Raw genomic sequence first — 18,330 nt, forward strand, 5'->3', positions numbered from 1 at the left:
ATCCTGTAGATTATACCATTATAAACAGTGTTTAGTGATAATATCAGTTATAATGGGTGCTTAGTGATGTCATTTTTGTCACCTGACTCACTGAAACTTATGTATTATAATAAATAATGTGTCCCTTGTTGTAACATATGAGAATATTAGACATCACTTTGCCTTTGGCCTTCTGCTTTTATATGGTAATGAAACTCATCAGTGACTTATAATATCTTTATATTTTATAGTCATTTATTATTACTAACATTCGCACCCTTCTGCTCCTTCAGACTGAATGCTTTGGTTCTTGGAGGAGACTCAGGACAAATTGAAATATATGCCTATGGGATGTACAAAATTGCAACAATTCCAGAGGTAATACAGGTATGGGATCCGTTATCCAGAAACCCATTATCCAGAAAGCTCCGAATTACGGAAAGCCTGTCTCCGATAGACTCCATTTTAATCAAATAATTCAGATTTTTAAAATTGATTTCCTTTTTCTCTGTAATAATAAAACAGTACCTTGTAATTGATCCTGACTAAGATATAATTAATATTTATTGGGCGCAAACCGGTTCTATTGGGTTTAATTATTGTTTTACTAATTTTTTAGTAGACTTATGTTATGGAGATCCAAATTACGGAAAGACCCCTTATCCGGAATACCCTTGGTCCCGAGCATTCTGGATAACGGGTCCTATACCTGTATATATAAATTACTTAAAAGCACTGATCATATTACAGAGCGGTATGAAACTGGTGTTTAGGTTAGTAAGCGGTTTGTCACACCCATAACAGAGATCTATCGCGGGCGACTGAACCGCTCCGTGGGTTCTTACCCCAAATCTTGGCCGTATATAGATTCGCCATCTCATGTTAATGCATGTACTTAGTGGGCTGCTGTTAACTTTGCATGACTAATTTTTAGCCAACATACTAACCATCCACATTTGGTTATAAAGAATTTCAGAGACAACTATGGGGCACGGACATTCTCTGTCAGGTCTCCTGCCCTTCTAGCCCTATACATTACATAATTACTAGCCTAATTCACATGTTACTTTAGTTGCACGTTAAGCAGAATCCTACATTCGTATTCACTCAGGTATAACTAGAATTATGTTACATAATACAAAATATCTGCTTTTTCTACAGGTTTATGGGTCCTGCCTGGGACTTTGCCTGCCTAGTGATCTCAAGTCTCTCTCTGTGTCACTGAGCTGAGAACAAATAGTATGCCTGAAATGACGTATTTTCAGGTCAGTGTCTAAGTGGTTATTTGCAAACAAATAGTTTTGTTTTTGAGACCCTGATTTTCATGTCCAGCCTTGTTGTTTGTTTCTATAGCTGGACACCAGCTAAAGTTGTCCAAACTTTTGGTACATATTTGCATGGAGGAAACTTTTGGTACATATAGTAAATGATGTTCTTATATATTGAATGCCTGCACTGCCCACAGAGCTCAGTGTTTGTAGCACTTTTTGGTCTCATTTTTTCAGTGCTATGTTAAATATGTTTTAATCTAAACTGTATTGTAATCATCTTTAATAACCCCTTCCAGGCATTAACAATTTAAAATAATTCGGCCTTGAAAGTAAAATCTCATATTTGGACTCCTAATTTCTACCTAGTGCCAACCTAGCAACCTCAGAATGTTTCTCCTAGTCTCCTGGCATACCTGGCCCAACATGGCTGCCTTTGCTGTTGTAAAGTGCTTGTACCTTGCAAAATATGTAGCCTTCTAAACCTTTCTGTATTCAACTTTTATTCTGTTTTGTTTGATTCATTGTAGAGTTATTGATAGTGGCATGAAAAACTTCAAGGCTTTCTTTAGATGGCTGTATGTGGGTAAGTAAAGTAACTGCCTTATCTTAAGGGAATATGTATCATATAAATAATATATATAGGAATGTTTTTTATAGTGTTTGACACAGCTTTGTGGAAAATGAAACAAAAGAACAGTAACATAAAGCAATAAGTGTTTTCACCTTTAAATACACTTTTAGTAGGACAGACATTGATTTTCTGAGACAGTTTGTAATTGGTAATTTTTTATGGTTTTTCAATTATTTTGCTTTTTGTTCCGCAGCTCTCTATTTTTGAATTTTAGCAGCTATCTGGTTGCTAGGGCCTTATTACCCTTAGCAACCAGGCAGTGCTTTGAATGAGAAACTGGAATATGAATAGGAGAGGGACTAAACAGAAAGATAAGAATGCAAAGTAGCAATTACTGCGACCCCCACTTGAAAGATGGTGTAGAAGAGGAAGGAAAAAAGAAAAAGACCAATTGCACAGTTGCTAAGAATAGGCCATTCTATAATATACCAAAAGTTACCTTAAAGGTGAACCACCTCTTTAAAGCTAATTTGTACCTACATTTTGTAAATGGGAATGTATTGCTGGGTTTGCTGGCCACTTGCCCAAGTGAAGGGAAAAATAATTGTGTTAATAAAATGTCTTTTTCTAGCCATGCTCCGAATGTCAGAGGGCCACGTACTTCCCGAACTAAACAAGGTAATATGGTCTTTTAACTGAACATTACAAACTAGCTTTGCCCCTGATTCATTTGATTACTTGGTTCTCGCCCTAAGTCTTAATTAGAGCTCCGTTCTTAATATTTCAGTAAAAAGCTGATTACTTTTTCATTCTTCACTTTTTATATGCCATTACATCAGCACGTATGCACAGCGTAGGAGATGCTTTTAACAACTTTGGGGTGATACCTTAATTGTCATTTGCTTTTGTTTCAGATGACTCAGAAAGATATAACATTTGTGGCTGATTTCCTAACGGAGCATTTTAATGAAGTAAGTTTTCACTGTATCATTTCTGCTGGAAAGGGAGACCTAGGGCCCTCCTACAATGTAATACCAGTTACTGCACTGGGCTGCTGTACTGATTCCATTGTGCCAAGCCGCCAGCTTCTTTGCTCACCTGTTGCTGGGCTGTGGGCTCCTATTTTCCTAGTGATATCATACACAGGAGCAGAAGAGAATGTGCAGCAGTTATGTGTACCTGGCGCATCCCACTGCCGAAGGTGCTTTATTTCTGTTGCAGAGAAGGTATTAAAGGCCAGTACCTGGACATGGAAGCAAAGTGAATAGGGAGAATGGGGAATAGTGCAAGCTAGAACACTATCTTTATTCTGCAGAAAGCTTTACCATACCTGAGTAAACAGCCCTAGATGCTCCCTCTGTTTAAGATAGCAGCTGCCATTTTAGCTTGGTCTCACTAGCTTCCTCTAGCTGCTGGTAGCTAAGATTATACAGTGCAAGTTGGGAGGGGGTGCTTACTCTGATGGGAGGGGGGGCAGGAGAAGGGAGGGAGAGGGGAGCAAACTGAGCAGACTCGTGCCCTGAAGGATTTGAACATGTTTACAAAAAAGTATACAAGAAATTCTGTGTTTCTTTTCAAAGTGCAGCGTTACTGTAAGTGCTCTGAGTATTTTTCTAGCACTTCTGGTAATTGTTTTTCATCGCTGCATTCCAACCCTCCTTAAGTGTCTAGGTCTTTGGTTTTTCTCCTACCTCATGTTTAATCCTCAAAATATGTTCTAAAACTGTTCTACCAAAGAAGTATTTTCAATGAATGGCTATTCATAAAATGTTCCTGAATATTGAAATAATGTAGAAAAACCTTTTTGGATCTATTAAGACAATATCAGGAGCTGCAGCATTATTCAAAGTGGTCCAACTCTTTTACCTTCCAATACCTGAATTCATACAGATACCACAGTTCAACCACACACAGTTTGGGGAGTTTCATCTGTAAGGACCTCCCCAGTGTAAGATTTTATACCCACCCCAGTGTAAGCTTCCATGCGTGGGGTCTGGTGAGCAGGAAAAAATGATTTTAAAAATCATTAATTGTCCCATGAATAAAAATTCTTCTTTAGGCAAACACTTAAAAGGTTGTTGTCTACAAATCAGTATTTCTGCAAAATTTGCATTTGGTAATAGCCTTTTATGTATTCCTTAGTATTTGAAGGATGAAGATGATATCCTAATGTGGCCGCCCAACACTGAAGGGAATCAGTGGTTTAGCTTCCTTCAGAGCAGCACACACCTCAAAGGTACGTCATTACTGGGTCATTTAGTGGGAACCCGAGGAAGGAAAAGTAGGAAAGGGGCTTGCAAGGAACAATTAGGATTGATTAGGGCAGACTGAAAGGTACAAGAAACTGTGGGCAGGGAGTGGCATGTTGGTTTAGAAGATGTCACAGGTCCAGACTGGGATTTTGGCCCTGCCAGTTACAGTACACAGAGACCCAAAGAGCCCCCATAGGCCCAATAAATAGTGAATGTCTATGGCACCTTATAGTAGTTCCTTTACAGTCCAGGTTTCAGAAGTAAACATTATAGGGTGGAACTGGGTAAAATAGTGCTTTGGGGAGAGGAATGAAACGCTTTCACTATTGTTTGGTTTTGGGGGGGGGGGGGTTGGTTTTAATGATTAGAGAGGCCATAATCAATAAGGGCCACAGCAAAAGGAATGGCTGATCAGAGTTCTAGGACTGGGAACACAAAAGTGCTGACTGAGGTTTGGCTGTAGTAAAGTAAAAGTAAAGCATGTGGATTACCTTGTAGGGATTAAAAGGGGCTTCAGGCTTGTCCCTGCCCTAATGCATACCATAGGAAAAGTTTATTTTTCTCCTCTCTTCTAAGCCTTCATTGAAGATCATAGTAGACATAATATTTAACATGGGAAAAGTAAGAGTGGTGTTTAAATTCAGCGCCCTGCTGACCTGTAACATAATACTTAATTTATAAGAGATTCTGAAGACCTAGTTAATCTTTTTCATCCCTGCAGAGAGCCCACTGCTGTTTCCCTACTACCCCGAAAAGTCTTTGCACTGTGAAAAGGCAAATGGAAGCTGTCATTGACCACTGTTTGACTAAACCAGCAGTAAGCCTATGTACATTGTATTATTCTCCTGATTGGTGAGAATTATCCCTAGCGATGTATAGGCTGTACAAAATTGCCAGCGCTTAGTTTGCCTTTAAAAATAATTTTTACAAAAAATGAGGTGTTAGTATCACACTTTGGCCAATATATGTAAGCTCACGTGCCACGTCAAGGCCCCTCATTGTACGTGAGTCCTACACTGTCTAATGACATGTATCACAGACTCATTGTCATTACACAGTGTAGGACTCACGTACAGCGTGGGTTAGACCGAACGCTGGCGATTTCTTTCTGTGTTTTGTGTAGCAACACACCTGACTGTCATTTCATATAGAACCACTTGACTGACATGGCAGATTGATGGGAACAATTGCTTTATTATGCTTTATTATGATTGGCTAGGTTGGGAAGGATTATGATGGTGCATAGACTGGATGTTTGATTCATCTTGCATAGGTGGGTTATGGCAGGCATTGTTAGTGTGGTGCCTCTGGTGGATGCAGGTTAGCAAATGCTGCGTGTTGATTGGCTGCTATGGGTTCCTAGAATTGGTACATACTCCATGCTTTTTATTACATTACATTCCTCAAGTGCAAATAGCAGTTAACTGTCTTTGTGTGAGGAACTCTGTACGGGAACAGCAGTCTATATTCCTCATACATTTCAATGAGAAAATCATCTGATTACATTTCTGATTTCCCCATAGAATTCAACAGATGAATGTTTTGTCCCAAACTGAGTGTTGAACTACGATGGCAGTAAGCCCCTTTTAATCCCAGAATCTTCACTACGTGATATTCCACATTCTGGAGAGCTCGTCCTCTAAAGTGTTCCTACTTGGGCAGCCAACTGATCTGTCACGGTGAGAGATGTACTGGGAGCCATAGCTACACACTGATCTGTAGGTACTATGTAATGTCACTGGCCATAGAGCTCTGTAACTTGCTAATGTGATGCACAGAGCAGTGGTAGTGTGCTGCATCAGGAAAACAAAGTAGCTATGCAGTTCTTTGTACAGAATCCACTGATGTGGAAAGTACTTTGTAATGCAGTGAACTCCATCTACAGGGGAACATTGCACATAAGGATCTATCCATATATCGTGTTACGTGGATATCTCTCCAGGCTGAAATACAGACCATGAATGCCAATTTGATGTGCAAGACTGATTACCTTTACTGTTTCCAGGTCCAGAAATGATGCACTTTTAGCTGTGAGTATTGGAAACTCTTTAAACAGCAGTGCTGCCGAAGACACAGAAACCAGGTGAGCAGTTTTTTAATAAACATGCAAGAATGCTCTAATGGGGAGGCTTAAAGGTGAAGGAAAGGCAAATTTACTTGTGGGGTTCGATAAAAATGTTTAGTTCAGTACAAGAGTTTAGTACATTGCCTTTACTGCTGAAATAATGCACATAGGGGTCATCTTTCTACTCTCTCCAACCTTTAGCTCCTACAGCTGTTTAGATGCACGGTTCTACGATGACGATATCCTGACTGTGGTGTTAAGGGACAACTCTGAAGTGGAAAGGAAGGATAGGGTATTGGCTCAGCTGCCACTCTCTTCCCTGTATAGTGATGAAGAAACAGAAGATGGCTTCCCCTGGGACACGAGCAAAAGGTGGGTGCAGTCCACTGAAAAGCGCTACGCTGCACAACACACACCTGAACACAGTACTAGTAGCTTTCACATTCATGTGCCATGCAGTTGTTATTTTTTTCTGTTGGGTTTATTTGTGTGCCATGCAATCCTTTACAGGGCGTTTGTGTGAGATTTCTTGAGTACCTGCTGCTTCACTGGGGATCTGCCTGACCAAATGTTGAACCAAAGAAAGTTAAAAAAGAACTCTGAAGGATGATACAAATTGCTGGGGTGATTAATCTGTTTTTGCTTGCCCTTTGTGCAGGTTGGAGGAGCAGTACCAAGACATCCCAACACGCACTGTATTTGTGGAGAGTCAGGGACGGCTGCTGGAGAACATGAAGGCGCACTATGTCTCTTTGACTGGCATACGCAAAGTTGCATGTGTGGTGAATATATTTCTAGTGTTAAAGGAATACTGTAATGAGATAACACGTTTTATTTTTTTCAAAACACTTGAGTAAATAGAGCTTCTCCAGCAGAATCCTGCATTGAAATCTGTTTTTCGAAAACACAGATTTTATTTTATATTTAATTTTGAAATTTCACATGAGGCTAGCCATATTCTTCATTTCCCAGGGTGCCACAGCCATGTGACCTGTGCTCTGATAAACTTCAGTCTCACTTTACTGCTGCGCTGCAAGTTGGAGTGATATCACCCCCCCCAGCAGCCGTTCAGCAGAACAATGGGAAGGGAGCAAGATAGCAGCTCCCAGTGGGTATCAGAATAGCACTCAATAGTAAGAAATCCAAGTCCGGCTTGGGACTCCTCCAGTTACATGGGAGTAGGAGAAACAATAGGTTACCTGAAAGCAGTTCTAATGTGTAGCGCTGGCTCCTTCTGAAAGCTCAGACTCGGGCACAATGCAAACCAATGTTACAGCTAAAAAAATACATTTGTATGTTCAAGAATAACATTTTAAACGGTAGAGTGAATTATTTGCAATGTAAACAGTGTAATTTAGAAATAAAAAGCACCCCATAAAAATAATGACAGTATCCCTTTAATATTGTTTTACTGCTTCTTCCTGTTCTACAGAACCAGTGAGGGTGATTCAGCTGACGTTGGAAAGTGTATAAAGTTACAGGACAAGAAATGTCCCCCATGAACTCAATCACTAATTTCATTTTTATAGCCGGGGTCCCTGTGTTTTGTAATGCCTCATAGCAGTTTAAGGGCAAAACTACATAGGAGGTTTAGATCAGATTTTGTTGGGTCGGCACATACGTGAAAGAAATCTGCAGGGTTGCAATAGACTAAATTTCCTACCTTTAAGACAATATTTGTGTTGGCATGTCACTGTATAGGAAAATAAATATGCATTCACCTTCCAATATTAGGCACTTATTATAGTAAAATAAACAACGGTGGGTTTTTTACCCTATTCACAAATCTAACTTGGTGGGAAAATTAGATTTTGTATAAAAGTTATTAATTTCTGTATCTATCTTCAGCTCAGTTCAAACCTGCGCCATGTGCGAGTCTTTGAGATGGACGCAGAAGATGATGGGGAAGAGGAAGAAGAGGAGATTCTGCATTCTCAGGATGTGACAGAGGAAGAGGAGGAATTAAACCAGTCTGCGGATGATGGACAGACAAATTCAGCGGAAGCAGTTGATGTGACAGAGGAAAGCTTGGACTCCTGGTACCGCCAGTCTCTCCGTGGGACCAGTTCCTTTGTGTGACCGCAGAGGACACAGCAAGCTGTATTCTGATATATTTTTTTTATACTCACTCCTTGAGCCAATCAGTATTTTAGTCTGTGAGCAAAACTTTACTGTTTGGGTTAGTCCCACAAAATAAAGGTTTGGGATTTAGATTACCCCTAAGTGCATGGCACACAGGAAAAGGGAAAGCACAAAACTAAAATGGCTGGAAAGAGAGAGATGAGGTGTGCAAAAGGCAGGCCAGAGTGGTCAGATTAGTGGTGCATTAGGGGAGAGATGGGTAATTATACTGGGTTGGAAATAGAGAAGGGGTATTGACTGAGAAACTGGGTGGGCAAGACAGGAGAGGGAAGCGGAGTGGAGACAGCATAACCCCCACCTGTTCCAGCAGTCCTGCGGCAGTTAAGTCTGATATGTTTTTACCACCATAGGGAGACATGCTTACAAACTTGGTCTGTCCCTAGTACTAATTTGCCGTATGTGACACCTCAACCTTTTTATTGAAACAAGTCACCATGCAGTTCAGTGTGCATTTCTTTACTTACATAGCACCAAAAATGCACCCAGTGCTTTACAAGGCATAAACACAAACTGTGGTATAAACAATTATAAATGAGCAAAAAATGATTGAAAAGTGTTTTTAAAGGAGCTAAGTAAGCTTTATTAGAAAGGTCTATGTAAACACAGCCATAAGTACTTACAGTAATTCTGCACTGAGTCCTCTATCAAAAGAATTTGTCGAATACAATAGTGTTTAACTGCTATGTGCCTGTGCCTTTTCTCCTTTGAATTGCTGCAAACACACTTACTTTTATACACTTTCATTTTTTGGTGTTACTGTTGCTTTAAGTGTTAGGAGTTTCAATACGAATTTGGGATGAGGCCCCTGCCTGAAAGAGCCATTAGATTTTCATGGACCTTAGAGGTGCAGCGATTGCAGATATTGCAGTGCTTGTTCCTGAACACACAAATCTCTCGCACACTGAGCAGAACCTGAAGTGATACAAGCAGAGAATAATACAGACACAATAAATAACAAGCTACACAAAGAAACTGAAATTCTATCCTTACATGAAAGCACCAGAATGGCACTATCACTTAAATGTGAACATATCTGGGTCCCATCTCCTGTGGAACTCAGGGATCTAGGGACACTAGCCGACTAACATATCCAGAACTGCCCAAAATAAACTCCAATATTAGATTGTGTATCGAGTGTCACCAGGGGCACAGGAGAGGCATTCATTCCAGCAGTACCGGGCTCACAAACCCCCCGGCATGACCTGACACACTTCTCTATAAACTACAATACAGCCATAGTGTTCCTCTCTGTGAGCTGTATTTGATGGCATTACCTGTTCATGTTCTGCATTGTTACCCACAGTCAATTCGTCGAACTGTTGTCTAAAATACCCCTTTCTCCACATTGGCTCTGAGCTCTGATAACTCTGCCTTTGTCTAACCCTTCAATCCTAACAGTATATTACAGAACTGTGCTATTCAACTTTTTACACATAGTAGGAGGAATATAAAGATACTGCATGTTTAAAGGACAGACTTTAAAAGCTTTACCAGTCTGTGGGCAGTATAAAAATCCCAAATATCGACACATCTTGTCCATAAGCCTCCACTTGAACAGCCCAGACTTTGTTCTTTATGAATGATCAGTTAAGCAGCCATTGTCACCAGCTTCTGCTAAAACCGTCACCTTCTATAAAAGACACTGGGTAAACTGCATCAAATTCATGCTCTCATTGTCCTGCAGCTGTCTGAAAATACCTTACTATTTATTGATTGCTATGGGTTGCTACAGGTGCAGATTTGCTCAGCTGTGTAGAGACACCTGGTTTCAGTGTGCTTCCATTTACAGAAATGTTCCTTATATTTTGCAGCCACCTGTAGATTTCATTCTATGTAGGTTAATTACATTCACCCTTTCTTGCTGTGCAGTGAAGCCCCTTAAATATGTGTATGTGTGAAACGTCAGAGTCATCTGATCACATGAAATGTAAGCTGGCTGGATGCCATACCATAGACTTCAATTGCTGGGAGGACAATTTTGTCTGGGGGAATATCTGTGAAAATGCGAACGGGCGACTGTCTCCTTCCAGTTTTCCCATGCTTGTACAGGGCATGGTTATTATAATCCACCTAAAAGTAGAAATGTGTTTTCAAATACAACAATAAAATATAAACACCAGGTAAAGTCTACGTAAAGCTACAGATTTGTAACCAGGAGACCAACAAATGGTATCTGAATAAGTGAGTGCCTGATAACGCAGCATAGGGAAGCCTGGGAAACACTGAAGGATACGGGATTCAAAAAAGTATGGAAACATCCACAATATGGGTAAATTGCTCTCATTTTCTGAATGTATATAAAGAATGTATCAATGTAACTGTGCCGAGTTTGTTTATACAAGGACTGAGGTGTTTCAAAAGCCAAAATAAAGCCTATTAACCACTGCCATGTTGTTGCTGTACACTAACTAGCTATTGGCTCCACTTACCCACTACAGGAGCCATCCAAATATTGCAATGTCACCGTCCTGGCTGAAGGGTAGGACAGTAATCAAACACAAGACAAATTTAAACAGTATTATGAATGTAGGTGTTACAGACTCTGCTATGCATAAAACTTCATTGTTCTTTCCTGCTATTACTTTTAAGTAGTGAGCTAATCCGCTTACAGCAGAGGGTTTGGGCTGGCAGCATCAGGGAGGTGTCTGATAAAATTGTGGTATAATTAAATAAAAGCCATCTATCATGAAAATAAGAGGCCAAAGTCAGTAGGAATAAGCCCTTATATTTGCCCCAAACCTGCAGAGAGAGAGAGAGAGATGACTTTGTCCTGCAAAGTATACCTGTATTATGCAATTTTCAAAACAAATGTACAAAAAAAATAGTTTCCATTCCCTGAAACTGAAGGTACAATGTACAATGGCAATATTACTTTGATATGAGTTTCTTACAAGTGGCCACACCTCCAGATCATACATGGCTCCTCCCACTACTGGCTACAGCAAAGGAGAAAAGAAGCAAACTACACAGTCTGTCTCTGCCTGTATACAACATGGCACAGGCAAAGTAACATTGTGGGGGCTTATGGACTCAGAGCAGCCCATGACGTGAAGGGCGGAGCTTCACCGACCAGACTCTTAGAGGTGGCTATTCCCCTGGCCCCAGTTACATTACAGAGGAATTGCACATGTAATATAAATTACCTGGATTAGTCGTTTTCCCCATCTCTCTTAATCTTTTGAAGCTAAAAGCCAAAGGTTCCACTAGTCCACCGAATGGAGGGTCAGTCACTAAGAGAGCACCTTTACCATCTTCTTCCTGAAGGAACTTCTGAAAAACCATCTTCGCTGCCTGGAACATTAGGGTAGGAGTGCAGAGCGTTACTAGCAGTCACTCTGACTCTGCTCTGCTAGTAATGGCAGAACTAAAGTTATTTCGTCCCCAACAGGGACAGTAAAGCTTTACATTTATTTGCCACTGGAAACCGGCAAGTTGGGAATAAGTATCTTTTTCACTTGAATGTTTAATAAAATAAATATTCTTACCTCCCCACCAAAGAAATGATGGTTGAACATGTTATAATGGCAGAACTCCTCCTCCCAGTAAAACTGAGAATACCTACAAAATATGAGCACATTCAGAAGTATGACACTGTGGCACTGAAGGTAAAGCTGCACAGACACAATAAAGACCAGCAACGGGCACAACTGTACATCATCACCCAGAAATAACTTGAGCCGGTGTGAGCAGGGTGCACACTAACAGAATGCAGAGAAATAAAGGAGTAACAATTGTATTTATTTGCAGCGATTCCCCCAGAATTACAGCATCATTGTGGGAACTACAGCTGCGTGTTGGTACAACCCACTGTGGGAAGCTCTAGCGGTAGCAGTAACTCAAGGCCGGCGTTAATCCCAAACAAGCTGAACTGCTGCACTGGCATCTGCCACAAGGTGCAAGGAACATTTTGGGTGCAAGCGCCTTTATCAACATCATCAAATTGTACTGTACTTTGCTTCTATTTTAATGCTGAATGCTAAACGTCAGGTTAAATTGACTGTCCCAGAACTCCAAGCATTCCTATAGATATGAATTTATCCTATTTATGCTATAACCAGTTCTGTACTATGGTTTCAGCATTCTAAGCCATAAACAAGAGACCAATATTGTACTAGGCCCCGTTTTATTGACCTGCCAAGTCCCCTGATGTTCCAAGATAAAAGTTTTACATCAGTCATTTGGTGTTGTTAATGTTCCCATCCAGGGTAGAGAAGTCTTCAGACTGCTGCATGTGACATCCATCTCCATCTAATATCCGTGCTGTTGAGATGTGGTGTAGGTGAAGTGTACATAGGGCTGAGGGAGGGGGAAAATGGCAGTAAAGCTGAAAAAGATTAGAGAGAGTACAAAAGAGCTTGTTTTTTCCCCTGAAATAGGTAACATTGTTGTAGGGAGGGGGAACCCTGTATTGGAGAATGCTGTGTCCTGAGTGGCAGTCTTTGGCTGTCGGGCAAAGACGGTACAGCGTAGGTTCTCACCCTCTGGGCCTGTGAGCTGCACGTATCCCCCTCTGCTTCTTCCCAGTCCGCAGTGGGTGCCAAGGTGCCATCTTGGAAAGACATGTGGGTCTGCTGCTGGGGTCTTTGTGTCACGCCTTTGTTTTCCCCATCGCCGGTTGCTTTGTGTGCAGCACGGTAGGGCAGAGATGCGGGCACCAGTAGGGAGTCCAGGGGCCGAGGTTGCGCTGCTGTTTCAGGGTAAATGCAGGGCGATGGTCCGGAGCTCAGGAGCCTGCATCTTACTCTGATCCCATCTGGGCAGAGTTAACGGGTTTATTTTTCCAAACCAGCCAGAGTCAGTTCTAAAATAGCCCAAAACCAGCCAAAAGCCACTTTGAAAGTAGCCAAAAAATAGCCCAATATGCACAATGGAAAAAAAATTCTAAAAAACATGCCTTTTTAAAGCATATAATCACTATCCATGCCCTGCGCCCCCTCTCCAGTTACTGGGATGACTGTTTCCCTGCCCTCTGTGCCCAGTCTATGCAGATTATAGTAGTTTTGCTGCTTCAGGTTCAGTACAGAGCAATAGAAAAGAGAGCTTCTGTCAATAATTGCATGCTGGGTATTGTAGTTTTATATAACATGCTCCAAAAACTAGCCCAAATTTGTACCTTGGCGGGGCTTTAAATTAGTAGCCAACCTGGCAACCCTGCATCTGGGCACCCCCCCCCACATCCCGTCTGAAATATTTATCTGCAGGAAAATGATTTTTGGTTCAGTCATTGACTTGGGGCATTTTATTAAAGAAGCAGAACCAGAGCCAGAACCAGAAATCTCTTTGGACAAACACATGTACTGCCGTGCACTCAGGAAACATAGGGCATTGTTACCTCTGTGTAATGCCAGGGAGCCCTAACATTTACTGTTCTGCAGAGGGTTCTTGTCTGTGATTCCCCCTAGCCTTTATTGAGTAACCGTACTGTTCTGCTGCTCCATTCTTCCATGAGACGAGAAAACATTCACGTAGCTGCTGCTTTACATTCAATGCCTAAGGGTTTTAGGGTCCAGATTGACTCAGCATTGTTTTTGAACCAATCATTGGGTAACAAAGACCCTCGGCCTGTGATACAAACATGTTGTGTTCTGAATAAACTGCACTTTGATAGAGAATTTCTGCTTCTGTTACTGCATTCATTATACTCATGCTGCTATGTCAAACAGTAGGGTCTTGCATATTTACTAACCAGAACTTGCATTTCAATAAAATGTCTTCCTTAGATTAGGCTACTTTTTTTTTATTTATAAAGGACAGAAGTTTCACCAACTGGGCTTGGGGTTCCCGGAACAAGATCAAGAGGAAAGAAAGCCTCCCCTCAGATCCCTCCCACAGGTCTGCTATCCCTTGCATTATTATCTTCCCAGACTTTGCACAAGTGCACATTGCATTTGCTATTATAAAGGGTTTTGTTGTCCCTTTAGTGGTGGCTGAACTGAAGCCCTCATTAGCTCACTTATATAGCGGAGCTGCAGTACAGTAACTAATGGTGCGCCACGGGATGGATGTTTATAGGTTCATACATAGGTCTGGTGTAGTCCTTACAGTTACAGAGTTCTCTGTATTTATTATAAATGTGCAGAAGCCCAAAACCATTTGTGTTGCTTCCCTGACACTGAGTGCTATCCCAACTGGCTCACTTAAAGGAGAAGGAAAGTCAAAATCTATTAACCACACTATTAAATAGTACTACTACTGCTGTGTAAAAATGCTATATTTCTAGCTTGCCTAATGAAAGATTTACAGAGATAAACTGCTACATTCTACATACTTGTTTCAGTGAACGGCGCCGCCATCTTTAACATGGCCACCGCCGGCTTCTTAGTTCACTGTGCCTCTCTCTCCTCAGCAACTGTCTGGAGCTGCATCCCCCTTGCCTCTCCCCCCTACCAGCACCGCCGCTTGTCCCCCTTGCCTCTCCCCCCTACCAGCACCGCCGCTTGTCCCCCTTGCCTCTCCCCCCTACCAGCACCGCCGCTTGTCCCCCTTGCCTCTCCCCCCTACCAGCACCGCCGCTTGTCCCCCTTGCCTCTCCCCCTACCGGCACCGCCGCTTGTCCCCCCCTTGCCTCTCCCCCCTACCGGCACCGCCGCTTGTCCCCCCCTTGCCTCTCCCCCCTACCGGCACCGCCGCTTGTCCCCCCCTTGCCTCTCCCCCCTACCGGCACCGCCGCTTGTCCCCCCCTTGCCTCTCCCCCCTACCGGCACCGCCGCTTGTCCCCCCTTGCCTTTCCCCACTACCGGCACCGCCGCTCGTGTCTCCCTTGCCTCTCCCCCCTACCAGCATTTGGTTTGCAGTGTCAGCTAATTGCTGATTCCCTATAAACTTATTCATGTCTGGATGTTTCAGCAGCAGGTTTCATAAAAGCTGCCCCTTCCCTAATCTTCTATACAAGGTATAGGCATCTATCATCACCATTGCAGGCCTGGTGGTTGACCATGAAGGGCACCTTCCATCCAACAATTGTTTCCCCCACCGGAGGGTGCCATAGGTGATCAATACAAACCAAGGATCAGAACTGGTGTAAAGCATAGGCAGCAGAAGATAGTTTCGGTGGGGGGGGGGGGGCTTGAAAAGAACTCTATGGGGAGTGTGCAGCAAAGCCACAAAGGCCTAGGCCTAGGGCGGCAGGACTTAAGGAACGACATGCCACCCATCTGCAACTAAATTCAGCATTGCTTTCCATTCCCAGTCAGGTAACCCATAAGCTGCTGTACATTTCAACTCATAGAACCACACTGCAAGTTTTTCAATGAGCTAATAGCTAATGAAGAACAAAATTTATATATTGACAGTATAATAATATATATTATATATTTTATTATATGAGCGATACTCATTCAAGAGTTGCTGCTTTGTAACTGAGCAGCATTTCCACCATTCTTCCTAATAATAAGGCTACATTAGGGTATCACTGATGAGGATCTGTGGATTTGTTTGCCTTGTTGAAGAACTTATTTGTGTTATTTAAATACAGATATGAGGATAAATAGATAAGACAGAATAACCTATGGTAATATGTTTTATTAACGGGGAATTCTGGCTTCCAAGCCAAAATTTGTTAAAGAACCTGACCCGACACAGAAATGCCCAACTTACCTATCACTGTAATCTGTTCCTTCAAAAGGTATGAATAAACATCATTGTTATATGCTGAAGTTCAGCTGCATCATTTGAAATGGAAGGAGGGACTAAACATTGATGTTGTAACAACTTCCAAATCTTACAGACAGCATGCAGGAACTAATCCTGTGTAATGTACAAATAAATATAAAAAGCCTTATATTCATCAATACTTTGTTGAGCAGTTCATCTCTTGGGCAAGCTCCCTTTGTGCTCTTGCACTTCTGCCATAGCAAATGACCCATAATATCTTCATCATGGGTTGGCTTATGTATTTGAGTATGGTTAGATAAATAAGTGAGCTGTCCTAGCCTGAGGGGGTTGCCAAGTTCCCACCAAGGCTGCTGTTTTAGACCAAAATATATATATATGCAGTCTTTATATTATGGGTGTATTTATAAATAATGCACCAATTAGTAGCCTGTGGCTCTGTCAGAATGACTCATGAACAATCTTGATTTACCTTTTCTCCAGTGAGAAGATATTGAAAACCTGAACTATAAACCACACTGCAACAGGCATTTAGGAAACAAGCAATTAGTATAAAAGTGCCATTTGTACCAATGTTTGCACCAAGTTTAGTAAACAAAAGCAACCAATCAGCAGGGTGCATTTCCTGATCACGTGTTTAACAGCAAACATCTACTTGGCTGATATGGGATGCTAGACTGGTTGCATATTTGCCCCTTTTATTGCATTGCCCCAAGAGATTCATTTCTACAAATACTTGGGCAAATTTTCTGTCTCCTGGATGTCCCAAATGCTCCTTACTTCCATAAAGCCATTGTGTAAGGGCCGTGGCAGACGGGGAGATTAGTCGCTGTGCAACAAATCTCTCTTGTCGCGGGTGACTAATCTCCCCAATATGCCATCCCACTGGCTAGAATGTAAATCGCCAGTGGGATGGCATACGCGGAGCCAAAATCGCCAAAGTTTCATCTCTAGGCAACATTGGCGATTTTGGCAAATTGCCGCGCTGCGTATGCCATATCCCCGTCTGTCACAGCCCTAATCCTGTTCCCTTCTAATGCCAAATGTCTCTGTCCATTATATAAATATACTGCACTTTTCCATGTAATGCCTAAGAAAGCACTAAATAAGTTATACAGTATCTCCCTCTGCTTGCTCTGCTGAATTCTGCAGTTATGCCACTGCCCTATGTTCTAGATTCATAGAAGCATTCTAGAAGGTGAGTGTTATCTACAAAAGAACCTCTAACAATCTCACCTGAGTCCTGGGGATTTGAGCTGAAAACCTACTGAGGCTGCAATGGGAAGCTAACAAGATGCGCTACGTAAGTCCTGCTCCCCCCAGGTAGGATAAGTGCAGATCTGTCTGTACCTGGCAGGAAGGATGCACCTCTCCTTTTTAACTTTAAGTCACCTGTTGTCAGTCCATCACACCCTCAGGCTTTCTGACACAGACCAATTCGCATGTGTTCTCTACTGACATTATCTCTAGCACAGCGTATCCTCAAAACCTTAAAATATACTAATAAAAACTGCCATAAAAACTACATCAGAATGCACCAACATTCTCAAATTGGAACAATCACCTTTACTGTTCTCAGACCTACAGTCCACTCAGATGTCAGATCCCACCCTGATTTGTCCCCAACAGCCCTGTTCTGGTAGCTACAAACGCTGGACAACAGTAACTTTGCACACTTTAAAGGTGAACAAAAGTCATATAAAGAATATAGCTAGAAATGCTGTGTATAAATGTTTAGTTTTATACACTGAGCTGTAGCAGCTCTTGATCTTGGATCTTCTTGACCATTATTTGAGTGTCAGTGACACTGTACATGCTCGGAAGAGGACCTGAAGAGGCAAAAGATGGCACTCGACACTGCTGTAGGAATATTATCCACCAACCCTGCAGCTCTACTTTGCTTTTTTGAACCCTTCAATGTATTTAGATTCAGACAAATCTCAAGTGTTTAATACTCAAGAACAAATGACAAGGCAGAGAGAACATAGCGACATCAATGCAATGCCAGTTTCCTACATATTAACCCCAGAACTCCTTATAGCATGCACGCATTACTAATTCTATATACAACACTTCCATGAACACAACATAGGACACATGCATTATCAGTATATATAATACCTCCCAGGAACACAACAGGATAAATACAGTGCCAACTTCATGTATAATATTTATTGGTGTTGGCTTGGTTTGTAGAGGTTTAGCTTTCCTAGTCCTTCACTCAAATCCACCTACATTATGGTCTATAGGACACTTTACCAATAACGGATTCAGTAATAGGTAGTAGAAGAAGTGGCCCCACAAAGAGTTAAGGGATTAAGTCTATTCATAATTTGTCATGTCAGACAAGATCCGCTATCGCTCTTCATCCATATTTTCTGGTGTAAGTGGAATTACATAGCAATTCTAAAGCTATTTACATGGCTGTTTGTGAAATGA

The 18,330-nt window shown here is 41.8% G+C and overlaps 2 protein-coding genes across 4 annotated transcripts; both read left to right on the forward strand.

Annotated features, from left to right (window-relative positions):
* Positions 1-275: 275 nt before the first annotated feature.
* On the forward strand, positions 276-5,566 carry LOC116408778 (anaphase-promoting complex subunit 4-like). Of its 3 annotated transcripts, none has more exons than XM_031896647.1 (7): positions 276-366; positions 1,141-1,244; positions 1,778-1,833; positions 2,453-2,499; positions 2,736-2,792; positions 3,964-4,057; positions 4,795-5,564. In XM_031896647.1, exons 3-7 carry the CDS (start codon positions 1,794-1,796, stop codon positions 4,866-4,868), a joined length of 312 nt encoding a protein of 103 aa, XP_031752507.1. In that variant the 5' UTR covers positions 276-366; positions 1,141-1,244; positions 1,778-1,793; the 3' UTR covers positions 4,869-5,564. The 3 variants fall into 3 exon arrangements, with proteins under 3 accessions (XP_031752507.1, XP_031752508.1, XP_031752506.1); XM_031896648.1 differs by having other exon boundaries at positions 276-357; XM_031896646.1 differs by lacking the exons at positions 276-366; positions 1,141-1,244; positions 1,778-1,833 and having other exon boundaries at positions 2,126-2,499; positions 4,795-5,566.
* A 97-nt stretch (positions 5,567-5,663) lies between these two features.
* Positions 5,664-8,961, forward strand: LOC116408780 (anaphase-promoting complex subunit 4-like; the record flags this gene model as incomplete). The annotated part of the gene is made up of 5 exons (XM_031896653.1): positions 5,664-5,752; positions 6,079-6,156; positions 6,340-6,510; positions 6,797-6,920; positions 7,987-8,961. Coding segments are annotated over 5 exons (693 nt in total), but the record flags the coding sequence as incomplete, so codon positions are not given.
* Between the last annotated feature and the right edge of the window lie 9,369 nt (positions 8,962-18,330).

This window comes from Xenopus tropicalis, chromosome 2, assembly GCF_000004195.4.
Source record: "Xenopus tropicalis strain Nigerian chromosome 2, UCB_Xtro_10.0, whole genome shotgun sequence".
Lineage (NCBI taxonomy): Eukaryota > Metazoa > Chordata > Amphibia > Anura > Pipidae > Xenopus > Xenopus tropicalis.